Source organism: Engystomops pustulosus, chromosome 1 (assembly GCF_040894005.1).
Source record: "Engystomops pustulosus chromosome 1, aEngPut4.maternal, whole genome shotgun sequence".
Classification (NCBI taxonomy): domain Eukaryota; kingdom Metazoa; phylum Chordata; class Amphibia; order Anura; family Leptodactylidae; genus Engystomops; species Engystomops pustulosus.
In genome coordinates, this window is record NC_092411.1 from 96,038,544 (window position 1) to 96,063,726 (window position 25,183).

Consider the following 25,183-nt stretch of genomic DNA (forward strand, 5'->3'; position numbering starts at 1 on the left):
CTGTAAAAACAGAGCCCAAAAGAAACATGGTGCAAATGTGTTTTTTATGTTAATTTCAATGTATTTGGAATTGTTTCCACTTTCTCTGTATAATATGTCAATATGTTATGCAGAAAACAAGCCCGCATATAAGGAAATATAAAAAAAAAATGATGGATTGTTAAAGGAAGAGAGCAAAGAATGGGAAAGCAAAAATGAGAAAGGGCATCAGCAGGGGGTTCGAAAAAGAAGCAAAAATAGAACAGAGACAAAACACCTTTGATAATTTCTTTGAAATAAATATATGCTATATATTCTGGCAGAAAACAGTTAAATAAATATTTCTCACTCTGTTATACTATGCTCGATGAAGAGACCCAAGTAGTCTTGAAAGCAATTGTCATTATCCTTTTTAGTTAGTCAGTATCAATGAGAAAATACTCTATGTTTTATGTAACCAGTGGTGAACAAGGTACAAGGAATCTTTTTACTTCTTTACTGTATATAGCAGGCCACTCTTCATTGTTACAGTACATTGCAGAGTTTTTGCAATGTTTTTGGATTTCTTTAATAGAGAATACATTAGGCTACATTAAAGTGTTTGCGCCAGTTTTCTGTCTGACTTTGCACTTAAAACTAATATCCAAACTGTTTGTACATGTAAAGTGTTTGCGCCGGTATTGTGTCGCCGCTGCACTGTGTCCGCTGCGCCACAAAATGTTGCACCTAAAGGGGACATTTGGGGCGGATTAGGACTATTACAGCGACTCGACATAATTTTCTTGAAAAAAAAAAACTGGTGCACACTTATTGTTACAGCGACTCGACATAATTTTCTTGAAAAAAAAAAAATGGTGCAGACTTCCCGGCCAGTAGTGGGTGCGCAAGTTTAATGATAAATGTGGGCCATAGTAAGTAAGAAAGTAAGGGTGTCACTCGAGCTGTGAATATAGTATACACTGTCACCTGTTGCTGCAGTTGGCTGCACATTTATATAGATAGCAATACTGATATAACAAATATTCAAGAATACAGTGATCTCTATATCACTATTGAATGAGAATGAGGCCAGTTTTTTTCCTTCATTCTGATGCAGGACCAAGGCTTCAATAATTGATAAAGTCGGCGTCTTGGGTTTCTACATAATGCTAAAAAGTAACATCTAAAAACAACAGCAATGGAAAACATTAGTTAAAAGCATTCACTATTAGTCTTGGAGCAGAGGTCTCATACATGGTCAGAAATATCCATTCTCCACCCCTCCCCATACATAATACACGCACATCTAATGGTTTTTCTGTGTCCATAAAGAGTATATTCATAAAATCCTCCCAGCTGTCCATCTGACGTGACAGTCAGGGCCATGAAAAAGCAGAGCTTGGAGAATTGAAAGGAGTGCGCAGTTAATGATCCTCTGTGTTTCATTGGTGCCATACACTGGTGAGTTACTGTCTGGCGTACAAAGTGAACAAATCCTGCCTAAAAATACTGATTCTAGAAAAATACTCGATAAATTACAATATCATCTCTTTTAGCACCCTACTGTTATCTTTGATACCAGCTTGCTTTTATTGCCTATTGCCCATCACAGATATGGGCATCCCAAATACTGTATGCAAGTCACAGCACATGTCAAGTACACAATGATTTCTTCTTTGCCCACTAGCTAAAATTGCAACAGTGCCCTAATGTTACCCCACAGTCGTGTAACCCACAGGTCTGCTCCCAGACGACTCATGTACTGTATTTCAGGAGTCAGCATGTTCCTACACAGCTGCCTGTGCTTGGGTGGAATGTTTCTTCTGAGATTATATCCTTGGATAGATGTTTGGCCAAAAGGTTGCCATGGTTGCAGCCCAGATTCTTGGATCTTGCTGGCATCTACAGGACCACCTCCTGCAATACACTCCTGCTTAAGTTCTTCATTTCTCCTCCTTAATTCCATGACATCCTTTTTCATCCTCTCCACACCATAGTTCTCCACCTTTTTCCAAAACGTTGCATTGAAGTGTTGATAAATACGAGTGTCTAGTGCATTCCATTCCTGGGCTCGTTGATACATATCGGAGCTCAAACGTGACCCACCTGAGTCTTTTCGGGCATTAAGTTTGAAGTAAAGTATGTCTTCCATGCTCCAACACATTAAGTCACGCAAAAGCAGCAAAGACTCATCAAAATACTCTAACAGCATGACCAACTGAAAGTGGTTATCAAGTTGCTTAAGAAAGTCTGGTACCCTGGGATCCTTTATATCCATTTCATTGTCATAACCCAGATCAAATGTCAACAGGTTATGCAGATAGTGAGCATTGAATCCACTTGGGTCATAGTAGTCTGTTGGGTTGCGCAGAAAGGCGTCTATCTTTTGCTCACTTCCAGTACCTGGTAACTTCCAAGTTAAGGGTATAAGACGAGCAAAGTATTGGAATGCAGATTCAAATAGAAGAGCTGGATTTCTCAGCACTGTGACAAAAACTGCATCGGGGGGTATCAGCATTTTTACTTCAGAATGGCTGTAACGCATATGGTTGCAAATTATATTATAGCATACTCCTGGATGGTATCCTTCAACCTGCCAACGCTGGAAATAGCTTGGGTAGTCAAAATCATTGCGTCCATGTGGAAAGGCAAAATGAAGTCGATGCTTCTCCCCAAAGCGGAACAAAATGTTAAGGATTGTACTACTGCCTGTCTTATGAGTTTTAAGAAACATAAGGTTATGGCGTGGCAGGCACTGCAATTCAGACTGTGCTGTGGAATTGGATGACTGGGGTTTTGGAGGTGAAGGTGGATGACATTGAAGGGATGAAGGATCTCTGAGAAGAAAAAATGGCAATAAATCAGGCTTGTTCAATTAACAATATCCACATCTAGTCTATTTTATAGGTTTACCTATAGCCACACTTTAGTAAATAACTTCTCCTATCAGATCATAGAATGCAGTCTATCATTGATCATGATCCAGTTCATTTTTGTCTTAACCAACTGTAAAGGAATAGTTGCCTTCTTCCAAGAAGTAGCTTTTGTAATCTTTGCAGCTATGAAGAGGGTCAGAAGGTAAGAGTTGCCAAATAAGGCTGCCTTAAAGGCATGTACAGACTTAAAGCCATAGATGCTCCACTAGGGTATGTAAAAACTTTTTCCAATGTATTAAATGGAAAACAATGCATCCCATTGCTACCTTAAAGGGCAGCCCCCGTAACACCAAGTATGACCTACAAAAAAGTCTAAAAACATGATGTGGGATTAAGCCAAACCAGTGCATCTATTCCAGAAGGAACAGACTCCCAACTGTAGACAGAAATGTTTTGTCCTGGTTGGTTCTCCGCAGTACAGCGTAGGGAACTGGTTTGGCTGTGTGAGAGGTTAGTGACTAGGGTCAGAGGTAAGAGTTCTCCTTATGAAGAGGTTGCCAATTAAGGCCGCCTTAATGGTCGAAAAAGATTGAAAAGGTCGAAACAGTGCTGTCTACAGTTGGGAGTCTTTTCTTCTTAAATAGATATACTGGTTTGGCTTAATCATGTTTTTAGACTTCTTGTACGTCATACTTGTTGTTAAGGGTGCTGCCTTTCAAGGTAGCAAAAGGAGGCATTGTTTTCCACTGAACGCCTTGGAAAACGTATTTGCATACTTCCAGCTAGGAAGAGGTAAGATATAAATCTATGTTGAGCAACTGTGACCCCTGGGATCGTAGCATTTAACAAAGCATCAGGGGGAGATAGCAGAAAGTTAATCTGGAAAATCTGCTGCACTTATATCCTGAGTACAGGGACCCTAAACATAGGCATAGGCACCACTGTACATAGATCTACATAAAATAGACAGAGGCACTGTTAAACAGCTTCATGATTATAATAAAGAAAATGCTCCAAATTTGGCTCCTTCCTCCACCACACACCTTACTAATACTAGTACAGTAACATGGGAAACATTAACAAAAATGCTTTTTACCCACCACAGACATATACCATAGTCTATTGCAGTGGTGGCAAACCTATGGCACGGGTGGCAGAGGTGGCACTCTGAGCCCTCTCAGTGGGTGCCCAAGCAAAAAATTAACAAGACAGAACTTGAGGGATCCTCCTGGAAGCCCAGGTAACCGAGGACGTGAAGCATCTAGGTCTATCTGAGATTGCAGGAAGAAAAGGTGTGGACATGGTCAGATTATCATTGGAGCCATTGAAGTTCCTGCTCTTGGCCCCACAATTGTTCCTGTTCAATGGGTTGTCAAGGGAAGCTCCAATGGCAATCTGTACCCTTGAAAGCTGTGGTATAGCACGGATTAAGAAGATTTTCACAACTTAATGCTAGAATCGCTGTGTTGGCACTTTGCAATAAATAAGTGGGTCTGGTTTGCATTTTGGGCACTCGGAATCTAAAAGGTTCATCATCACTGGTCTATCGCATCTACTTGTTCAATATCTAACCGATATCTACATTGACAACTGTTGTATTAAAGAGGACCTTTAACCACGCTAAACATATGTAACTCGATACATCATAATGCAGGAGTTTGCACACAGATTCAGGGGAACTTAAAATTTTTCTCCTAGCCCCCACCGTTACCAAGATATCAGCCCCGGTCTCTGACTATTCAATGTTAAGGATCATTAGAAAGGGTGGGGTTGTGCCTGTATGCTAATATTCTCTGACACTGCCCAAACTAAAGGCTTAATATTTCTTCGAAAACATAACACCTGGTTTTACAGCCTATGAATAAAAACCTATGTTTCATCAGATTTTTTTCAAACCCATAGACTTCTATTGCCGTGAAAAAAATAGGACGTTTCATAATTTTTTCCAAGGGCAACGGATCAGTGAAAATACAAGACAATATGGAAACACCGATAGAAATCAATGGCTTTGTAATGCATCCGTGGAAATCACTGACCCACGGACATGAAAAGCAAAGCCAATGTGAAAGAGCCCTAACTTGTAATCATTTAGCCACTTGGCTAATGAATTTGGGTGGATGGTCTATAAAGATGTCTATTCTTGCTGGTGAGGTGATGGCAAAACTTCTTTTAGTTAATGCAGCTTCTAGTAATACTTTATAGGGACAAGTTTAACATGTTATTCATCTAAATTATTATATTAGAGTGACTCCTTACGGGGAAGTTGACAGCAGTTTCTCTTTAAGAAACCACAGTCCTGAAAATATATTTAATTAAATCATTATCATTTTTAATTATACATCAACTAAGGTAATTGTAATAGGTTAATGCCAAAAAGAAATGAGATTACTTACTCAGTGCTGCTAAAGCTAAGTGGCGGAGCTGCATATGAATACAACACAATCAAAAAAGTGGTGAGGAGGGTTCCCAAGACCAGACCTTTCCATACTGATCGACAGAGCTTGCCCTGGGTCTGTATACACATCATCTGCAAAAGAAGAAGCAAATTGCTGTTAAAGATGAATTATCTCTTTAATCTAGTACAGTGCCCATTGCACAAGTTAAGCTTAGCAACAGTTTGCAATGGAGAGACTTCATTTTTCTTTGACCTCTCCCTGGTAACGTGAAACAGAAAAAAATTCTTCGGCAACTATTTCAAGGACAATCTGAAGGGTTAATGATTTATAAGTAACTGCCACAACAATAATGACTGGGTATGCCAATACATTCATTGAAGACAGCTAAAATAGCTGTGCATTCATGCCCAGCAGCAAAATCTCTGCTGCCGCTTACTCTTTAGAGGTCTCAGGGTGGATGTGTGCACTGGTTTATTGAAGAGACTGTATAGTTTCATTTACCAGCTCGATAATAGGGCCTGTGCACCAGGGGCAACAAAAAAAATTTGCTTTTCTCACAGAAGGTGACAAAATAACCTGAGAATGCGTGAATTCGAGGTCATTCCACGAATACTGAAGCCTGCACATCCAGTAGCACCGGAGTTGCTTTAGATAGAAATAAAGCGCATTGGTTATGCTTAATCCCACAAGACACTGTAATCTACATTACTTTGCTGCTTTTATGATGGTGGGCCCAGTGATTACCTTGTCCCAATAGCTCCTCTAGCGCATCCTGTGTCCCTTGTGGAGTCTCTTGTGCAAAACGCACATGCATCCCAACTTCCTTTCAAAGGGCCACAATGCACAGTATGCATTACCAGCCCTACCAGCAAATCCCTAGCCATTCATGGAAACATGGCTAGGAAAAAATGCCCAAGGAAAAAGATTCCTAGCATCCCAGCAAAATATGTGTCTAGAGTTTGTTGGCCCTTTGTGTTCCTTTTTGCTTCTATATGTATCAAAATCTGTTCCGAAAGCCCTGACCTGTCAGTATAACTTTTTAAAAAATTAAAGGAAATCTACCACCAGGATGAAGAATTGTAAACCAAGCACACTTACATAGTGGTGTGTGCCCCCTTGGGCAGGATCGGCCCTTCTTTTAGCTTCTTATGCCCTGGTTTTTAAGAAAAAAATGCTTTAAAATTGTGCAAATGAGCCTGAGGGGCTCCAGGCTCCATTAATACCTATAGTATAGCATAGTTTAAAAGGCCTTTTTTAAAAAAAAAAAAAAACCCAGGGCATAAGAAGCTAAAAGAAGAGCAAATCCTACCAGAGGGGGCACACATCAGCATGTAAGTGTACTTCAACATACTCATGTCATTTGACCCATGTGACTCGGTGATCAATAAATTGAGACTAGTGAGACTTAAGCAGTGACCGATTGGGGTATAAGTGATTGAAAACCAAGAGATCATGTAGAACACACGTCAAAGAGGGGCGGCACAGTGAGGTAGCGGATTAAGATCCAAAGGTGGGTGCAGGCTCGAAGGGTTTGATTCACGACCCTAGAGATATCAGAAGAAAAGGCAGGCGAGCAGCACTCCGTGGAAGAAGGTGTCTTTATTTCACAAGTGGATACAGGCAATTGTTTTCAGTATTTCCTCACCCAATCAGTTTGTCAGGCTCCAGGGGTAGTGGACCCACTGGACCACCGCGGATGATGACGTAAGTCGACACCTGGGACCGGAGTCTAAGTGGCACCCTGTTTTCACCAGAGCCCGCCACAAAGCAGGTCGAACCTGGTGCGGTGTGGTACCACCAGGTCGTTCCACAGTGCGACTTTGTCCGCTGTGGCAGCCAAGGCGAGGTACACAGACATTAGGAAGATTCGTGGTCAGGGACAGGATGGAGGTCAGGAGGGGCAGCACAGAACCAGAGTCGGGGACGTAGCAACAGGTCAAGGCAGCAGAGGAGCGTACTCAGGAACGGAATCAAGGTCACAATGGGAAATCACAATAAATGCAAAGGACATAATAACAAGCTTTTTCCAAGGCTGTGAGGCACAAAGATCCTTCAGGGAAGACAGGAAGGGGCTGAGAATTTAACAGAATTGGCAGCCGTCCGGAGCCAATTATTGGTGTGCTGGCCCTTTAAATCTCTGGAGGCCTTTCGGAGACAGTGCTGGATTGTGGAAAGGTGAGAGCCGTGACTGGGGACTAGGTGCTGGGGGCACACAGAGGAGCACGGGTGCGCCTGCGTTCCAAGTCGTGGGAGCACCTGTGACACAGTTCAATGTCACAATATTACTAGCACCTACAGATGTGTCACAGGTGGCCCCGCGATCCCCGTCGCGGATCGCGGGCTCACCCGTGCCGTCGGTCCCCCGCCAGTGCGCCGCAAGCGCTACTCACGGGTCCCGGCTCCTGCCCCGCCGGCATCGGCTCCGTCCCCTTCGGCTGCGGCAAGTTCTGCAAATTTAAAGGGCCAGCGCGCCACTAATTGGCGCTGGTCTTTTCCCTTTAAACTATTTAAGCCTGCCTCTTCCTGTTACCCTTGCCAGAACTTTGAGCCTTGCGCCCTAGAGAAAGCTGTATTTGATGCCTTGTGCTGTTCTTGAGATTTCCTGTTGTGACCCCAGTTCCGTTTCTGACTACGCTCCTTTGCCGCCTGTCCTGACCTGTTGCTACGACTCTGACTACGAACCTGTGCTGCCCGTCCTGACCTCCTGCCTGACCCCGACTACGAGATTGCCTGCCGATTCTGTACCTCGACCTTGGCTGCCACTGCGGACAAGTCACGCCTGTGGAACGACCTGGTGGTACCACGCCGCAGCAAGTCCAACCCGCTTTGCGGCGGGCTCTGGTGAAAACCGGGTACCACTTAGACTCCGGTCCCAGGTAGTGGCTTGTGCCATCGTCCGCAGTGGTTCAGAGGATCCACAACCTCTAAGCCTGACAAGATGATTCACATTTTGTGTAAAAGAAATGATTTGTATATGTCTGGAGTTGAGAATAGTTTCTCTTTTTCTGGAGACTCAGAAAATTGGGGAGAGTAAGAAAGCATAGATATATTCCCAATAACACTTCACAGTCAATAGAGGTTATTTATCAATTACTTTTTGGTGTAAAAAAAAAACTCCCAGGAATAGGGGCCTAAAAATAGATGCAGATTTATGACTTGCTTTTTATAATAACATAATAATAATATTTTTTTTTTTTAAATCCCAGAGAGATTTAGTAAAGGGCCAACGCCACTTTAATAAATCTGAAAAGCAGTGGAGCTCCAAAAGCAGATATAGAACATTTCCTGCCATTTCTAGCATTGTGTGGTTAATCAGCTTTCACTAGTCCTAGTATTATCATTGACTATTTTCTGATTTGATTATTGACCTAGCCAAATGTTATAAGTAGACTGTGCCATATTAAGTACACAGTAAGTGTTTGTATGTTCAGGGAGTACGCGGATTGTTTCTTTTTTATCCACTATGAGCTATATTTATTTTAGATTGTTCCTGGCATTGCATTGCAGTAAGATTGCTCACATATACATGTGACTTATTAAACTTACTTGTATGAAAGGAAAAGTGTGAATGGAGAAAACATGGACCCTTTATTGCTCTTTTTACATATATTATCTATCAGACCTACAGAGAAATGGCTACAAATGGAAAGTTTCATTTAAATGCAAAAAAAGAAAATTCTCTAAAAGACTTTTGAGGGAATTCATTAACAACAGGGGTTGTCTGAAAATAAACTTGTACTTACCTCCTCCAGCCCTCCCGATGTCCTGCACCATGGTTCACAGGTTCTGCACAGGTTCTCCTGTTTATTTACAGGGGCAGATAATGGGGCTCATTTACTAAGGGTCAGTGGAGCGCATTTTCGTAATGTCTCTACATTACTAGAGGATGATATAAATGTACACATGCTTCTCAATAAATAAGCAATTCAATTCAAAAAGTAAAACTCATTGGGGCAGATTTACTTACCCGGTCCATTCGCGATCCAGCGATGCGTTCTCTGCGCTGGATTCGGGTCTGGCCAGGATTCATTAAGGTAGTTCCTCCGCTGTCCACCAGGTGGCGCTGCTGCGCTAAAAAGCTTTGGAACGCACTGGAATACACGAGCCGGGCTGAGTGAAGGTAAGTGCAAGCTCCGCGACAGATTTTTTTAAAAAAATGTGGCGGTTTTTCCGAATCCGTCGGGTTTTCATTCGGCCACGCCCCCGATTTCCATTGCGTGCATGCCAGCGCTGATGTGCCATAATCCAATTGCGTGTGCCAAAATCCCGGGGCAATTCAGAGGAAATCGGCCCAACTCGGAAATATTCGGGTAACACCTCTGGAAAACGAGAATTGGGCCCTTAGTAAATGACCCCCATTATATAGAGTCATTACAAACAGAGTGAACTTTTGTTTATGCTAATGTTGCTTATGGCTTACTGCCAAGGAAACCCCAAAATTCATTATCTCAGAAAATTTGAATAATTAACCCAAAACACCTGCAAAGGCTTCCTTAGCATTTTAAAAGGTCCCTTACTCTGCTTCAGTAGGGAACATAACCATGGGGAAGACTGCTGACTTGTCAGATGTCCAAGAGGCGGTAATCGACACACTCCACACGGAGGTTAAGCCACAAAAAGTAATTGCTAAAGAAGCTGACTATACTCATAGAGCTGTATCAAAGCATATTAATGGAAAGTTGAGTGGAAGGACAATGTCTGGTAGGTGAACATGCAACCAAGAAACCACAGCCTTGATAGGATTGTTAAGAAAAGGTTATTCAAAGATTTGGGGGAGATTTACAAGCACTGGACTGCTGCTGTAGACAGTGCTCTAAGGGCCACTACACACAGATGTATCCAGAACATGGGCTACAAGTGTTGCATTCCATATGTCAAGCCACTCTTGACCAATAGACAAGATAAGCGTTTTACCTGAACCAAGGAGAAAAAGAACTGGACTGTTGCTCAGTGGTCCAAGGTGTTGTTTGCAGTTGAAATTCAGATTTGCATTTCATTAGGAGTCTGGAGGAAGAGTGGAGAGGCAGAATCCAATTTGCTTAAAGTCTAGTGTGTCGTTTCCACAATCAGCGGTCCACTGCATTTTACCAGGAAATTTAAGAGCACTTCATACTTCCCTCTGCTGACAAGATTTTTGGATATGAAACATATACTTTCAAGCAGGACTTGGCACCTCTCCACACTGCCAAAAGTACCAATCTGCGGGTTACATACAAGATAGGTTCCATAGGTTTGTTTTTACGTTGAATTTGTATGTGAGTTGAAACTGTATATTTTATAATTGTAATTCCAGACAAAATTTTTGTCCCCCAGTGACACTTAACAGCTGATCATTGTAGTCTGGAACTAAAGTAAAGCATCTAGAAAGCTTCACCAAATGTCTGTAAGGGGTCACAAAGACAACAGGAAGGTACCTTTGAGTACCCGGGAGGAAAGTCTCTATGGGAACGCTGGCGACACGAGGCGTCTGGAAATGCTGGAGGAACACGGAGGCGTCTGGAAACGCTGGAGGAACACGGAGGTGTCTGGACACCCTGGTGGGCAATCACTTCAACAGGAACCGCTGTGGGAAGCGAGGTGTGGAAACCTTGGAAGTTCCATTAAAATGCTAAAGATCCGACCAGGAAGGAAGGGAGGTGCCGGATTATAAAGGCTGAGCCGGATTAGCCAGTGCAAATTAGGAGGACGCTGGCCCTTTAAATCTTGAGCATGAGCCCTAACAGCGGGAGCGTGTGGCCTGCGGGGAAGAAGGCGTGCAACCTACACGCCGGGACCTGGAGCACAGTCAGGAGAGGACCGGGCAGGGTGATGGGGACTGGCATACCGCAGAGCACATGGATCGCGTGAGCACCCATGACAACGTCACATAGGGCAGAGGAGTCCGTCTTTAACTAGGGGTCGTCTGTAAGTCCAGTGTCCATAAGTAGGGGACCGTCTGACCTGGTTGAATAACCACATTATCACTGAGGTCAGGGTCTTGATTGGCCAGGAAACTTGCTTGGCTTTAACCCCATACAGAATCTATGGGATATTGTTAAGAGAAAGATGAGAGACACGAGACCTAACAATGAAGACAAGTTGAAGGTTGCTATCAAAAACCTTTGCAGTGCCATCAGCTGATAGCCTTCATGCCACGCCGCATTGATATTAATCTTTATTTATATAGCCCCATCATATCCGTTAGCGCTTTAAAAATCATAGGAGCCAAATACAAATAAAATAAAAAACATGACAGCAAACATTAATATGGAACAACAGTAGTGAGGGCCCCGCTCGCAAGAGCTTACAGTCTATGAGGATAAAGGGGGTGACACAAGGGGTTAAAAGCTTATATAATGATGCAGTTATTCATGCAAAAAGAGCCCCGACCAAGTATTGAGTGCAGTTACTGTTCATACTTTTCTGTGTTCAAAAATTTTTATACTGTCGGTCTTAAATAATATTTGGGCTCATTTACTAAGGGTTGTGGAACGCACTTTCATCAGACTGTACACCATTTTTTGGATTTGCGCAGCTTTGACAGGTATTTAACAGGTGTGTGCGCTGGGATTGTGTTGCACGGGATCGAATTATGGCACAACTGCACTGGCTTTCATACAACAGAAATCAGGGGGCGTGCTGTTGGACAATCCGACTGATTCGGACTGAGCAAGGGATTTAAGATTAAAATTGTGTGGCGAGACAATGCACTTACATGCACCAGGAAGAAGAAGGTGATCTCCGTCGGACCTGAGCGGGGAAGCTACACATGCAGGATATCAGGCGCATGATCGCGGCACAGTGCATTATCGTCTGACAATGCACTTTAGGTGAACTCAGTTGGATGGGTAAGTAAGTCTCCCACAATGACTTTTTCTTTGGCTACAAGTCATATTCATGAAAATTAACTTAAACAAACACTTGGGAAAAGTTCACTCTTTTTGTCATGATTTTATATAATATATGAGTTTCACTTTTTAAATTGAATTACTGAAAAAAAAAAAAACGCTTTACTTATATTCTAATTTATTGAGAGGCACTTGTATATGCAGTTTTGAAACAGCAGTTGCAAGTTATTGTCACATATAAATTGTGACTGTAGAAGCTTGCCACTGTTTTACTGTCTGTTTTATTGCCCAAGTCAATCTTGGCTATAAAAACCATCATATCAATCATATTTTAGGTTTCTGGATTGACATGGGAAATTTTTCTAAGCAGATTGTGCTGAAGCCTAAAACAAAACTTGTAATATAACTTCCCACAAAACTGAAGTGTTGTGGCTCAGCCAAATATAGGTGTAACCTAATAAGCAATATTTTACCCCCTCAAATTATTAGTGCAATTTTCTGTTACAAAGGAAGCCAATTTAAAGGTTGAGTAAAGTATTAACAGTCAAATAATGTGACCGATTTATCCAGAGTTCACTGTGATTAGACACAATCAAAACCAGCTAATAACCTCATCACAGACAACACACACATAATGGGTGCTCACAACAACCATGAAATATAACCATACGAACAAGCCCTTACTTTAATCATCACAGAACATAGACTTTACTGGGTGTATTCCAGATGGGCTGCAGTGCTCAGTCAGCTGATGGGGCCGCTTCTTCCCTTCCTCACTACATGCCCTGCAATGCTGTGGTTGGGCCAGGCAGAAGGCTTCAGGGTGCCTGTACTGCCATCCCTCCCTTATACATCCATATGATAAGCTGACCTTATTATATGGATGTACAGTGGAGGGATGGCAATAGAGGGGAATTGTTCTGATTGCGGATGCGTTTAGAGCAAAGGGTGCATTCACACTTTGCAGCTGAGGGTGCGGACACACGTGACATTTGCATTTCTTTTACAAATGCCCAGGGGCTGGGCTGGGCTTGATTGCATATGCGTCCATTCCATCGCATGCGATCGGTAACCAGCACCTACTGTTTTGCATTGTTTTTCATTGCCACTTTAAATTCCCAGTCTGCCCCTGGGTCTTCCATAGGGAAAATTCCATTTCAATCTTTATTCAAATTGTCTTCTTGGTTAGAGCATGTGGGCTGGTGCACATGTTTTTTTCTTGTTTTACCTTCTTTCTGCAAGCAATTTCAATCATTGTGCAATAGGGTTGCTTGGTGCTTAACAGCATAAAAAGAGAAAGCAGACATGACCTTGGTGCACCACAAAACTAATTTGCATAAATATTAAAGGAAACCTACCACGTGAAATAGTAGGTGTAAGATGCAAAAGCCGAGCACCAGCTCAGGGTGAGCTGGTGCCGGAGCTTATTTTCATTATTGTCATAAACCACTGTATTGCGGTTTAAACACTTTTTAATCTTTATATGTGAAGCAGCTTCGATGCACCAAGCTCACAACCGTCGCGCGTATGGTGCGCCAAAGCTGCTTCACATATAAACATTAAAAAGTGGTTTAGGACACTAACGAAAATAAGCTCTGGCATCAGCTCACCCTGAGCTGGTGCTCGGGATTTATAGCCTACACCTACTATTTTACGTGGTAGGTTTCCTTTAAAACAGAACCTTAAAGAGTAACTGTAAAAGTATTTTTTTTCCACAAATCAATAGCTCCTGGGATGTAAAACAACTTTGCCTATTATCTTTATTACCTAAATGCAGCAGTTTCCTTGAAATACCTCTTGGATTATCTAATTGCTGCAATAGCTGCTTCCTCTCCATGTGCTGACAAGCCCTAGAGTCTGTACTTTGTTTATACTTTGTTTCTCTGTCGGTTTAATGGGAGGGAAGGAGCTGCTGACCTGCTCACAGAGAAGGAGATCATGTGACAGTGTATGAAGCAGAGCTGGATGTGTGAATACAGATGTTTCCTGCACAGAATAGTGAGGTACAAGATCTCTCTGTTCCCTATCAGTCCCTTCACCCCAGTCTGTGGTTAGGAGGTGGTAGATTCCATTTAATAAGGACAATGAGGGACATTTATCACACGCCAGAACTTGTGTGCCCTGTCCCTTGCCAGGTGTAGAATTGGGCCCAGACTGCAAACTTTTGCTCACTTAGCAATTACCACCAATCTTATTTTTTTTTCATACAGTTCCAATAAATATTGGGGCACATTTACTAAGGGTCCACGGACCGCGATTCCGTCGGGATTTCCCGAATATTTAAGTTTTGCACCGAATTGCCCCGGGTTATTGGTGCACATGATCAGATTGTGGCACATCGGCGCCGTCTTTCACACGACAGAAATCGGGGGGCGTGGCTTTTGGACAACGCGACAGATTCGGAAAAACTGCGGAATTTTAAAAACGAAATGTGTCACAAGATCAAGCACTCACATGCACCAGGAAAAAGAAGATGAACTCCGGCGGACCTCAATGCAGCAGCAACACCTGCAGGAACCCAAATCCTCGTCGGACATCCTGCGGACCGGGTCATCTATATGTGCCCCATTATGTATGATGGGACCTGATGGAAAAGCCCACATTGAAAAGCCTTGGATGTCCATGATTCTGCAGTTTCTTATGTTTCACATGCATACCACTGCATACTGTAAATATACACAAGACCTACTGTTGTGGAGATACTATAGCCCACTTATCTAGCCATCACAACTCAGCCTTTCCTAGAGTTTAATGCTTCTAACACGTCAACCCCGCTTGCTGTATATTATATCCCATTCATTGATAGTTTCCAAGTTAACAATAAATCATCCGTCACTTTACCTTTCAGTGATTTAACATAATGGCTGATTAGTGTTGTAATGCATTCATAACAATGATATCACTTGGTTATGTTTGTTATAACAGACAATCTCTTTGATAAAAGAACCCCCTTATCCAGACAATATTTCTTGTAACAGATTTTCAGCTCCACCATATATTATGCTTACTGGCCATTCTTTATGAGCAGACCTTCAAAGAAATATTAGGTGGTCATTGCAAAGATGTTTTAGTTTACTATGATAATTTATGGTACAAACTCCTTTATTGACCCAGGCTTACGAAAATGGATGAATATTGTGTGGTTTAACTCACATTTTAACGCACATATCGCCAAATATGCTTTCTTAGGTAGTTGTGCATATGAATATTGAGGTTGCGGTTAAAGTCTTCATAGTCATATAAACATGACAAGGTAATAAAAGCCAACAAGTTGTTGTAGATCATGTTAATATATAATCAGGAATAGAAACTATTAGCATGAGACTAGCTCATATGTAATGTGACCAGTGTGTGCGTGAGAGAGAGTAGAAGCTAGATTGCATAGTATGTGCTGCACTGGAGAGGAATCTGAGCAGGGAATTAATATTAATGGGTAAGTGTGACCAGAGTGCCCCAATATGAATAAAACATAAGTTGTGCTAAATCACCTCTGAGCAACTTTGGTAAACTTACAGTCTGCTTAACAGTAAAGGAAATCTACCATCAAAGTCAAGTATGGATAAACCAGGGGCACTTACTCATACTGTAGAAACAGGCACCGTGAATGTGGTAATCTTCCTATATTTGCTATTCATGTGGCCTTCTTCCTTCTTATATCAACTTTTATACTTAGGCTATATTCACACGAACGTATGGGGGACGTATATACGGCCGACGTATATACGGCCGATATACGTCCCCCATACACTTCTATGGGCGCACGGCACCCTACGGGAGCGGTACGGTGCAGCACACGTGCGGCACCGTACCGTTCCGTACCCGGGAAAAAGATAGGACCTGTCCTATCTTTTCCCGTAATACCGCGCCGTGCGCCATAGGTTGCTATGGAGAGGGGTGGGATGAGCTGCGCTCACCTCCTCCTCCTCTCCCCGTACACTGCCGTTGCCCGCTACGGTACGGTACGGGCGGGCAACGGCAGTGTGAATATAGCCTTAGGGTAATGAGTACCGTATATACTTGAGTATAAGCAGAAAAAATTGTGCTGAAAAAACCTAACTCGGCTTATACTTGCGTCTGTACTCACTGTACTCACCTTTCCGACGCCAAAAACGTTCACTATTATATGCCACAATAAAAAAAAAAATTCACTTAGCAATCAAAAATAGATGTGCCAGGATTTATTGTCTTTATATGTTGGAGTAGGATTCCAATTTCATGCAACCGTGATGCATTTAGGAGTGCGATTGGAATACATCTTTGAAGAGACTGTGCTTCTGTCCTTAATCATCTATACATTGTGGCCTGTAATTATGAGAAGTTTTGACTCTAACAACAAAGAGAACTATTAAATGGGGAGATCAAACCATATAAATGAAGAGGAGTGTAGATAATAACTGCCTTTCCGTTTTTGACTGTTTAAAACCATTTTTCTCATCCAATGAGTAATGCTTTAAACATTGAAATCTACGTTGGTAAATCTTTTATAGTTTCTGGTGTCATGGTGTCCCTTTACAGGTTCGATTTTCTCTTAGATCAGGTATCCAGCTCTGTGTAGGCTAGGATACAGCTCAGCAAACAACATGGAGAGTTCAACCCATGACCCTGCTGAATGCACAGACTACATAGGAACTTTATACTGTTACTCTATGGTGTATCCAGGAAGCACTGTACAGGCAGTCCCCAGGTTACATACAAGATAGGTTTGTTCTTAAGTTGAGTTTGTATGTAAGTCAGAACCCCAGTCAAAAATGTTTTGGTCTTTGTGACAATTGGATTTTAAAAATTCTGGATTGTCATAAGAACCAGGATTAACAATAAATCTTAATTACAGACACCTGTGATAACTGTTATAGCTGTTTATTGTAGCCTAGGACTTAAGTACAGTAAATTACCAAAATCCAGAGGTCCGTTTGTAACTAGGGGTCGTATGTAAGTCAGGTGTTCTTAAGTAGGGGACTGCCTGTATACCCACAGACACATTATAGCATAAAAAGAAAAAATATATTATGGGGATCATTAGTGTGCAATATTAATGTTTAATATATTAATGTGTAATATATGCTTTTGTCATGTCTATAAATGAGAGTCCCATTGTCTTTAATTTGTCTTGATGCCAGAGGCAACAGGATACCTATGTTGGCTTGTGTAATCCATACCTGGAAGAGTAAGTATGCTCTCATGTTGCTTTAAATGTCGAAAAGATGCCGTGTCACAGACCCTGTCTTGATAAAATCTCTTACCTGTACATCACAAACCGCTCCCATCCTTTCTTTTCAATGCTGAAATATACATCGCTTGTCCCAATATTGACATTGCATTAAGTAATAGCTTACTGATTAGCAGAGCTCATGAGGTCACTAGCAACATAACCTGTGCGGCAAACACTGATCTATGCATACATTAGCAAAAGACCATTTTCACATAATCATAATTTTTACTTAGTTAGCACTAATGTAAGTAATTTTATAGCAGATCAATGAAACAAAATTATAAAAAGTCTGTGCTCTCCTGTTAGGAAACCTAATACGTTTTTGGTTTATTTATTATTTTTTGTATTTTTAAAAATAATTTTTAGTCCCCACTAAGGATCTGATCATTCATACATTATACTACGCTGACACTTAGGGAATAGGGAGCAGATATTTAGCAGCATCTCAGACCACAAGGTGCTGCAGTTGCATTTGACCATGTTGAATGACATATTAACACAGTTATCAGGGGTTGTCTGCACCAGTCCCTGGGCCCTTTCCTTTTTTTTTTTTTAAACCCTTGACATAAAATATTATATTTTTATATATTATAACATATTGGGGTAGATTTACTTACCCAGTCCTGTCGTGTTGTCCGCCGTGCGTTGTCCATTTTCCTGCATCTGTCGCTTCCCCGCTGAAGTCTGCCAGAGTTCACCTTCTTCTTCCCGGTGTAAGTGAGTGCATTGTCTTGCGACATAATTTGAATTGTAAATCCCACGGTTTGTCCAAATTAGTCGGGTTGTCCGTCGGCCACAACGCCACGTCCCCCGATTTTTGTTGCATGCAAGTCGGCGCGTTTGCGCCAAAATCCAATCATGACGAAAATGCGCCATGCGGACCCTTTGTAAATGAGCCCCATTATCACACACTTTGCACATTTCACTTTATGCAGCAATTATTTTGTTTTACTTGTTACTGGAAAGTTTTGTTAAAAGAAATATAAATACCAGAAACGTCAAGTCTCTTAGTTGCCTCCTTATGGTACATTCATACCGCCGTGAGCTGGGGAGGAGGTGACTCCTCCATAGAAAACAGCGGTACACTCCTGCACACACGGGAAAAGCTAGAGCACGCAAATTTGCAGCCGCATATTCATCCCCACCGACGGGCGACTGAATAAGCCCTTACTAACATTTTTTACCTGGCTCCAAGCACTCTTGCAGCACATATACTGATTACAATATTTTATCTTTTTCTTAAAGATCCCTGCCTCAGCACTTTCGCAATGGGTCCTAGCTGTTATTTAGAAGTCAGTGATAACAGTAACTTTATGGCAACTAACAGTCCATTAGATCACTGTCATAAGCAAGCTGTATACATGCAGAGAAATGCAAATCCACAATTCAGATAAACCGGTATTGTAGATAAATCCTTTGTAACAAGTCATGCTTAATTGAATCACTCCCACCCCAACATCTTCCAGCATAATACAATCAATAGCAATGACACAATGGGGGACATCTACTAAGCCTTGTCTGCCAGTACATGTCATTTTAAGCTTTTTACCAAACCAGTGTGGGTCATTGGAGGAAGAGTTGGCAAAATTTGCTCCATAATTTTAGACCAACAAGTCAAACCTGCAGGAAATCAGGGAAAAACAGTGGGCCAGAGCCTCTCAGTAAACCTGAGGGCGCGTTCACACGTTGCGTTTTTGTTGCGTTTTCATTGCGTTTGGAACGCATATACAACAGCTGATGTGAGGTAATTTGCCTAATTACATTACCGTTTACGCTTGTAAACGCAATGTTAACGCATACGTTAACAAAACGCATGTGTTAGTTAACGCTTTGTTAACGCATGCGTTAACATTGCGTTTACGATGCGTTTTGTTAATGCTTGCATTAACAGTGATGAAATTAGGCAAATCACCTCTCCTCAGCTGTTGTATATGCGTTTCAAACGCAATGAAAACGCAGGTCAAAACGCAACGTGTGAACGCGCCCTGAGGTGTGCTAGCAGGCGGACATGAAGGTTGGCATTTAAAACACCAGTCTTAGTAAATCCCCTCAATGTATTTTTCTTCTCAATCACATTACTTGTACTCAATATATACACCAAGAAAGCACACCATTGATAAATCTGTAATTTGAAATTGTTTTTTTAGTGGTTTTTCGACTTTCATTTTCGTTTTTCATTCTGGGGTGATGGCCCGGGTGCCTACAGAAAGGGCTCTGAGTGCCGCCTGTGGCACCAGTGCCATAGGTTTGCCACCACTGCTATAAGGTATATACTGTATACTGTAAATATACAGTAGAAAAACCACTGGCACTGGCAAACTGTGGCAACTACTAATCATACCAGTCATCGATAAGCAATGATGAAACTGTTTTCCTGAGGTCAGTGCACTTCGGGTAAAGCAGTGTTCAATGAGTTCAGTGCACCTCCGGGATCTCCTCATGATGAAATTACTTGTCCTTCTCTTTTTCAGGGTATAACTTGCTGCTGTTTGAACATTACATTACTATGCCTGTAGGAGGTAAACTGCACCAGTTGCCAGGCTGCATTTGTATTTGCTATTGCTAGAAATGGGAGACACAACTGGGGGCCAATGTATTATGGTTGGCACCTGTCTTCATCATCAACACACTTGGCGGATGAAACTCAGCATACATAGACCCAATGCTGTCATGGAGACAGATTTTTGCTCCCCGATGAAGTCATAGGGAGCGACGATCTAAGCCAATACTGCAGTGCCCACAAGCTGGCAATGGCAACCGAAGGGTTTACGCCTGCAATCAGTGCTAGCACCGATTGCGGATGTTACCGGTGGGTGTTTGCTGCAATATGCAATATGCAGCAAACATCCACATTGTATGGAGAGGGCTCAGCCCATGAACCCTCTCTATACACCCACAGACGACATGTGACGTACTAATATGTCACACGTTATTAAGGGGTTAATGATCTCAGTCCTCTCAGGAATATTTTCTTGATAACTCTTTAATATCTACTCACAAACCACAACTGCACTCCAGACTTCAACTTGTGGCTGCAGTGTTCAGGTACCTGGATGGTAATGGGGTGGCAGGCAGGAACCTCCTGTGTGGTAGATCTGGAGACCTCCTAAGCACAGGTGAAGCTTCTCCTCCTCTCCTCTGGGTCTGAACTGCTCGGCTGTCTCTGGACCTCTGCTGTGTCAGTCTCAGTGCAGGTCACTCTCCATTCCATATGCTGTCAGTCCTCTCTGCTACACACGTGGTCTCTCTATCTTCTCTATTTTCCCTCACCTATAATCCCTATCTAAGCCAATCACTCCTTCTTTAGGTGGCAATGGCAGAGATAAGCAGGTGGTGCTGAGATATGTAGTCTAGTTTACTCTAGGAGAACATGTACTTGTGACTGCTGGTTTTGAAGGGAACCTGTCAGCAGAAATTGACCCAATAAACCACAACAAGTATGCTTTTAAGCAGCTGCCTGGATGTCTTACTGCCTGGCAGATCAGGGGAGATTTATCATTTGGCAGGATTTTGAACAGTAGTCTATAGGGCTTATTTAATAAGGGTCCCACGGCCGCATTTCCGTCGGGTTTTCCGACGTTTTCGGGGATCGCGCCGCTGGGACAGGGATTTAGAAGGGGATTGTGTCGCACGCGATCGGATTTTGGCGCATCGGCAAGGGATTTCATTCAACAGAGATTAGGGAGTGGGCCGTCGGACGATCCGACTGAGGGGATCTCTCCAGTTCCCGGTGCCCAGCTCCTGTATTTATGATACATAGGTAATTATGGTCTGACTTATTACACAGCTAAACTAACCTATACCACACTTGTGGATTTACTATTTACTTTTATCTCAATTGTCTATTGCTGTTGATATACTCATAATATATTATAGCTAATATTCAATAGGCACGGGGCTTACTGGTTTGTTCTGGCACAGTTAGTGCTTTTTTAAATGTATGTACTTTAATCTTTAAATAAAATCTTTATGAATTGTTACACATTATGGGCATCCCTGTTCTTTTGTACAATTTGATTACTCCAATTGGATGCTGATAGTCTATTATCTTTAGACCCTATTCTATACATTTAACGATCCGACTGATTGGGACAGAGCGCCGGATTTAACTTTTAAAATTGTTTGCAAGCCATGCACTTACATGCACCGGGAAGAAGAAGGTGAACTGGAGGGGAGCGACACATGCAGGATATTGGGTGCACGATGTAAGTAAATTGCGGCAGAGTTCATTCTCGTCGGATACTCCAGATCGGGGAACGCGTAGGAGCAGGTAAGTAAATGTGCCCCTATATGTCAGACTGGCAGGTTTCCAACAGTTGGATTCATAGTCCGGTGTATGTGCAGTCTTAAATGCCTTCTGATGTGACTATCAGCTGTATGTGCTCTATGCAAATAGACTGCACCAGTCGCACATATGTTTAAAGGGGTATTCCATGTATGAACGTCTGACACAAAAGCCCATGATGATATAAATAAATGAATACAACAATACTCAATGTCATTAGTCACAAAACAGAGCTTAAATAGTTTGATTTTATGATTTACAAAATGTATGGCCTCTCTAACGTAGGTGGAGTTATCACTAAGATGGCCGCCGATGGAAACTACAAGTCCCATGATCCTTTAGTTCTCAGTAACTCCTCCTACCTCTTATGCTCTGCTCCCAGTGATGATGTAACAGACTTTCTTGCTCTGTTACCATAGTAATGATGTGTAACTGCCATCCCTACCCATCACCACAACACTGGTCATACTGGATGCACTTCAACTAAACGACTACAGCCAAACATAGTGGTGATCACATGATATGCCCAGGCAGGTGCAGGACCAGCGGCCATCTTCTTTCCTGTGTCTGCTCCACAATGGAGCGGAGGAAATTAACGGACTGATTAAAGGGCCAGTAACATTTTAATGCTTCAATACAGTCTATGTCACCAGCATTTTCTGCTAAGGGGAGCAAAATTTTAAATAAAAAACGTGTGCGTTTTTTTAACGGACTACTTAAAACAGACCAAAAACGGGTTCAAAACGCCATGTGTGGCATCACCCTTAGAGTTGCTTTTTTTCTCCCTAAATAAACCCAAAACGATGTTTGCGCAAAAATTTGCGACAATTATACACCAAGAAGCTACATAGGACTAATGATAAATCTCCCCCACCAAGTGTATCATGTTGGCTTTTTCGGCCCCGGGGTGAATCGGCACGACAGGGAATTGGCCTCTTTACTGCAAGTGGGCATGGAGAAAGCAGGACTGATAGTCAGTTTATGGATGAAGGCACATAGCGACTAATGTCACAAGCTGCAGCCGAAGCCTTTTATGTATTCTACTGGCATAAAGGAAGACATGGAGATTGCATGGCTAACTAAACCCTTATCTACCGCTGATTGCCTTTTCCTACCCCCCCCCCCTCCCCTCGTCCACATAATAATAATTCCTGTATTCATATAGTGTCCATAGATTCTGCAGCGCTACACAGAGTTTGCCAAATCAGTCCCTGTGCCCATGGAACTCACGATCTAAACAACCTACCAGTATGTTTTGGAGTGTGGGAGGAAACCCACGCAAACACGGAAAGAACGTACAAATTCATCAGGTCTCTGTCACCACTACCTGTTGGAGCAGCTCACAAGGATCCCATCCCAGCCTTTATCTTGTCAATTCATACATAAATCATTGCAAAATCATGGTTACTTTATTATGTAAATGAGGCTGGGCACATGGAGAGAGAAAGTGATGTCACCCCTTTTACCCCTTCCTTCCCCCTGCTCGTGTCTGTGTGTAATGTATAGAAAAGTATGCAGGAAGCACATATAGGAGCCAGCGCCAGGAGTGTCACATCATTATACAGGCTGTCAGTCAAGTACTGGGGGTGTGGCTGTGCCTCCCACTCATGAATAAGGAGGACAGCTGAATATGATAATGATTCATTGGACCCCTCTCAGATCATTTGCATACAGCTACCTGATTGTTGAAAGTGGTATTCCCATTTCAGGGGAAAATTGTTATTGTTTTTTTTTTATAAAAAAGTATACAATTTTCCAGTATATTTTCTGTATCAATTCCTCATGGTTTTCTAGATCTCTGCTTGCTGTCCTTCTATGGAATGCGTCTATGTTTGGTACCAGTGGACAGAAATCTGACCATGGTCACACAGGTGCACGGCTCATTATAACACAGACAGTAATGAAAGCTGCTTCTATAACGAGCTGTGCACCTGTGCGACTATGGTCAGATTTCTATCCACTGTAAGTAAACATAGAAGCTTTCCATAGAAGGACAGCAAGCAGAGATCTACAAAACTGTAAGAAACTGATACATAAAGTATATTGGAAAATTGTATAACTTTTTATAATAAAAAGAATGACATTAATTTGCTGTAATGAGAATACATTTAAGGTATTAACCCTTTAAGTTTGAAGGCATGTAGAGGGACAATGAAGGGATTGGGGCAATGCAGTCTAATGGTCGTTTATGAAAAATATATTTCGTTTTGGAAGTTAATTTGCCTGACGGGTTCTTTTTAAAGCCTTTTAAAGCCAGGTCAGAAAAGGGTTAATGGTGGAATCTCTGCTGAGATTGATGCCAGGTCTAAAATGGCAAATATTTACTCAAGCAATGTGGTTATTGGAGGGATGTGAAGACAATAAAGAAAGGGGTAGAGATATCCGAAACTGGGGATAAAGTAAGAGGAAGTCCTTAAATTGAAGCAGGTTAATAGATGTTAGTAGCCAAACTGGTTGGAACATTTATCCAGAAGGGCAAATGTGGGTTATATTAGCTTTCCTGAGGGTAAAGTGTAATTTAAGTAACTGAACCAATCATTGATGAGGTACATTAATTTCTATTCATTTAATAGATCACGTGTCATAAAAAATGTGTCAGTAGGGACAATACCATGAAATGACAAGACTGATTGTCTAGTTTCAAGGCAGAGGGATAAATAGACAAGGCGTTTTTTTAAGGACGTGCTTGGCATTTCTGGATAGACTGCTTAGGGATGTTGGGTTGGGTCCATCCCCACTCTGGTATTAGGTATTAATTAATTTAAACTAATTTAATTAAAAATAGATTGGGTATTTGGAAACTCTGCACTGCGAATTAACCAAACTCTAAGGCAGGGAGAGCTTGACTTCAATGTTAAACTCTCTGCCTCCTTGACCTCAGAAAACCAAGTAACATCTCACTTTAAAGTTGATTTACTTGAAGTCACCACACCAGACTACAGGAAATATATGATCATGCTCAGCTGCTTAACAACATACTGGTAGTGGTTTATTAGGCCAATTTCTGATGACAGGTTCCCTTTAATAAACACCTTCAGGTCTCTGTAACTAATTCTGTCACCGATAGATAGATCTGACATGCCTATACATATGAGAGACACAGAAATTAGCTACACAAGTACCCGAAATGCTGTGTTCTCCATTGGCGTAACAAGACCCCAGTGGGCCCCGGTGCAAACTTAGAAACGCTATATACGGTACCTAAACCCTGGCTGCCGGCCACCATATACACACTACACATACATATACACACACACCCGGAGGCGGACTTTATTTATTTATTTAATTTAACGTGGCCCTGGGAAAAAAAATGTAAAAGTGGCTCCATTCTGTGGGCGGGGTCAAAATAAGTAGGTGTGACCATTTGATGTGGGCAAAGTTACTAAGCTCCACACAAACTGTTTATAGATGGTCTAAATCAACAAGTACAGCGCAGAGAAAGAGACTCCTCTACTTCCAGCCAGAACCAGGAAGTAGAGGAGCCAACACCAGGAGTGTCACATCATTATACAGGCTTCCAGTCAAGTGTAAAGGAGTATCTGATACACATACAAGTTGCAGGGGATGTGGCCTCCAGCACCAGGAAGCACATAGAGGAGCAGCACTGGGAGTGTCACATCATTATACAGGCT

General features: G+C 42.1%; 1 protein-coding gene across 3 annotated transcripts in view; it reads right to left on the bottom strand.

Moving 5' to 3' along the window:
• Positions 1–1,114: 1,114 nt before the first annotated feature.
• The window catches only part of GAL3ST1 (galactose-3-O-sulfotransferase 1), a 45,133-nt gene continuing 21,064 nt past the window's right edge, over positions 1,115–25,183 (bottom strand). For 2 of the 3 annotated variants that reach the window (XM_072148931.1, XM_072148923.1), the window contains 2 exons: positions 5,228–5,361; positions 1,115–2,795 (listed from right to left, as the gene is read on the bottom strand). In XM_072148931.1, the coding sequence (XP_072005032.1) occupies positions 1,646–2,795; positions 5,228–5,361 (1,284 nt within the window). In that variant the 3' untranslated portion in view covers positions 1,115–1,645. Of the gene's footprint in view, positions 2,796–5,227; positions 5,362–8,973; positions 9,030–25,183 lie in introns of those variants that run through there. The other variant, XM_072148940.1, reaches the window with a different exon arrangement.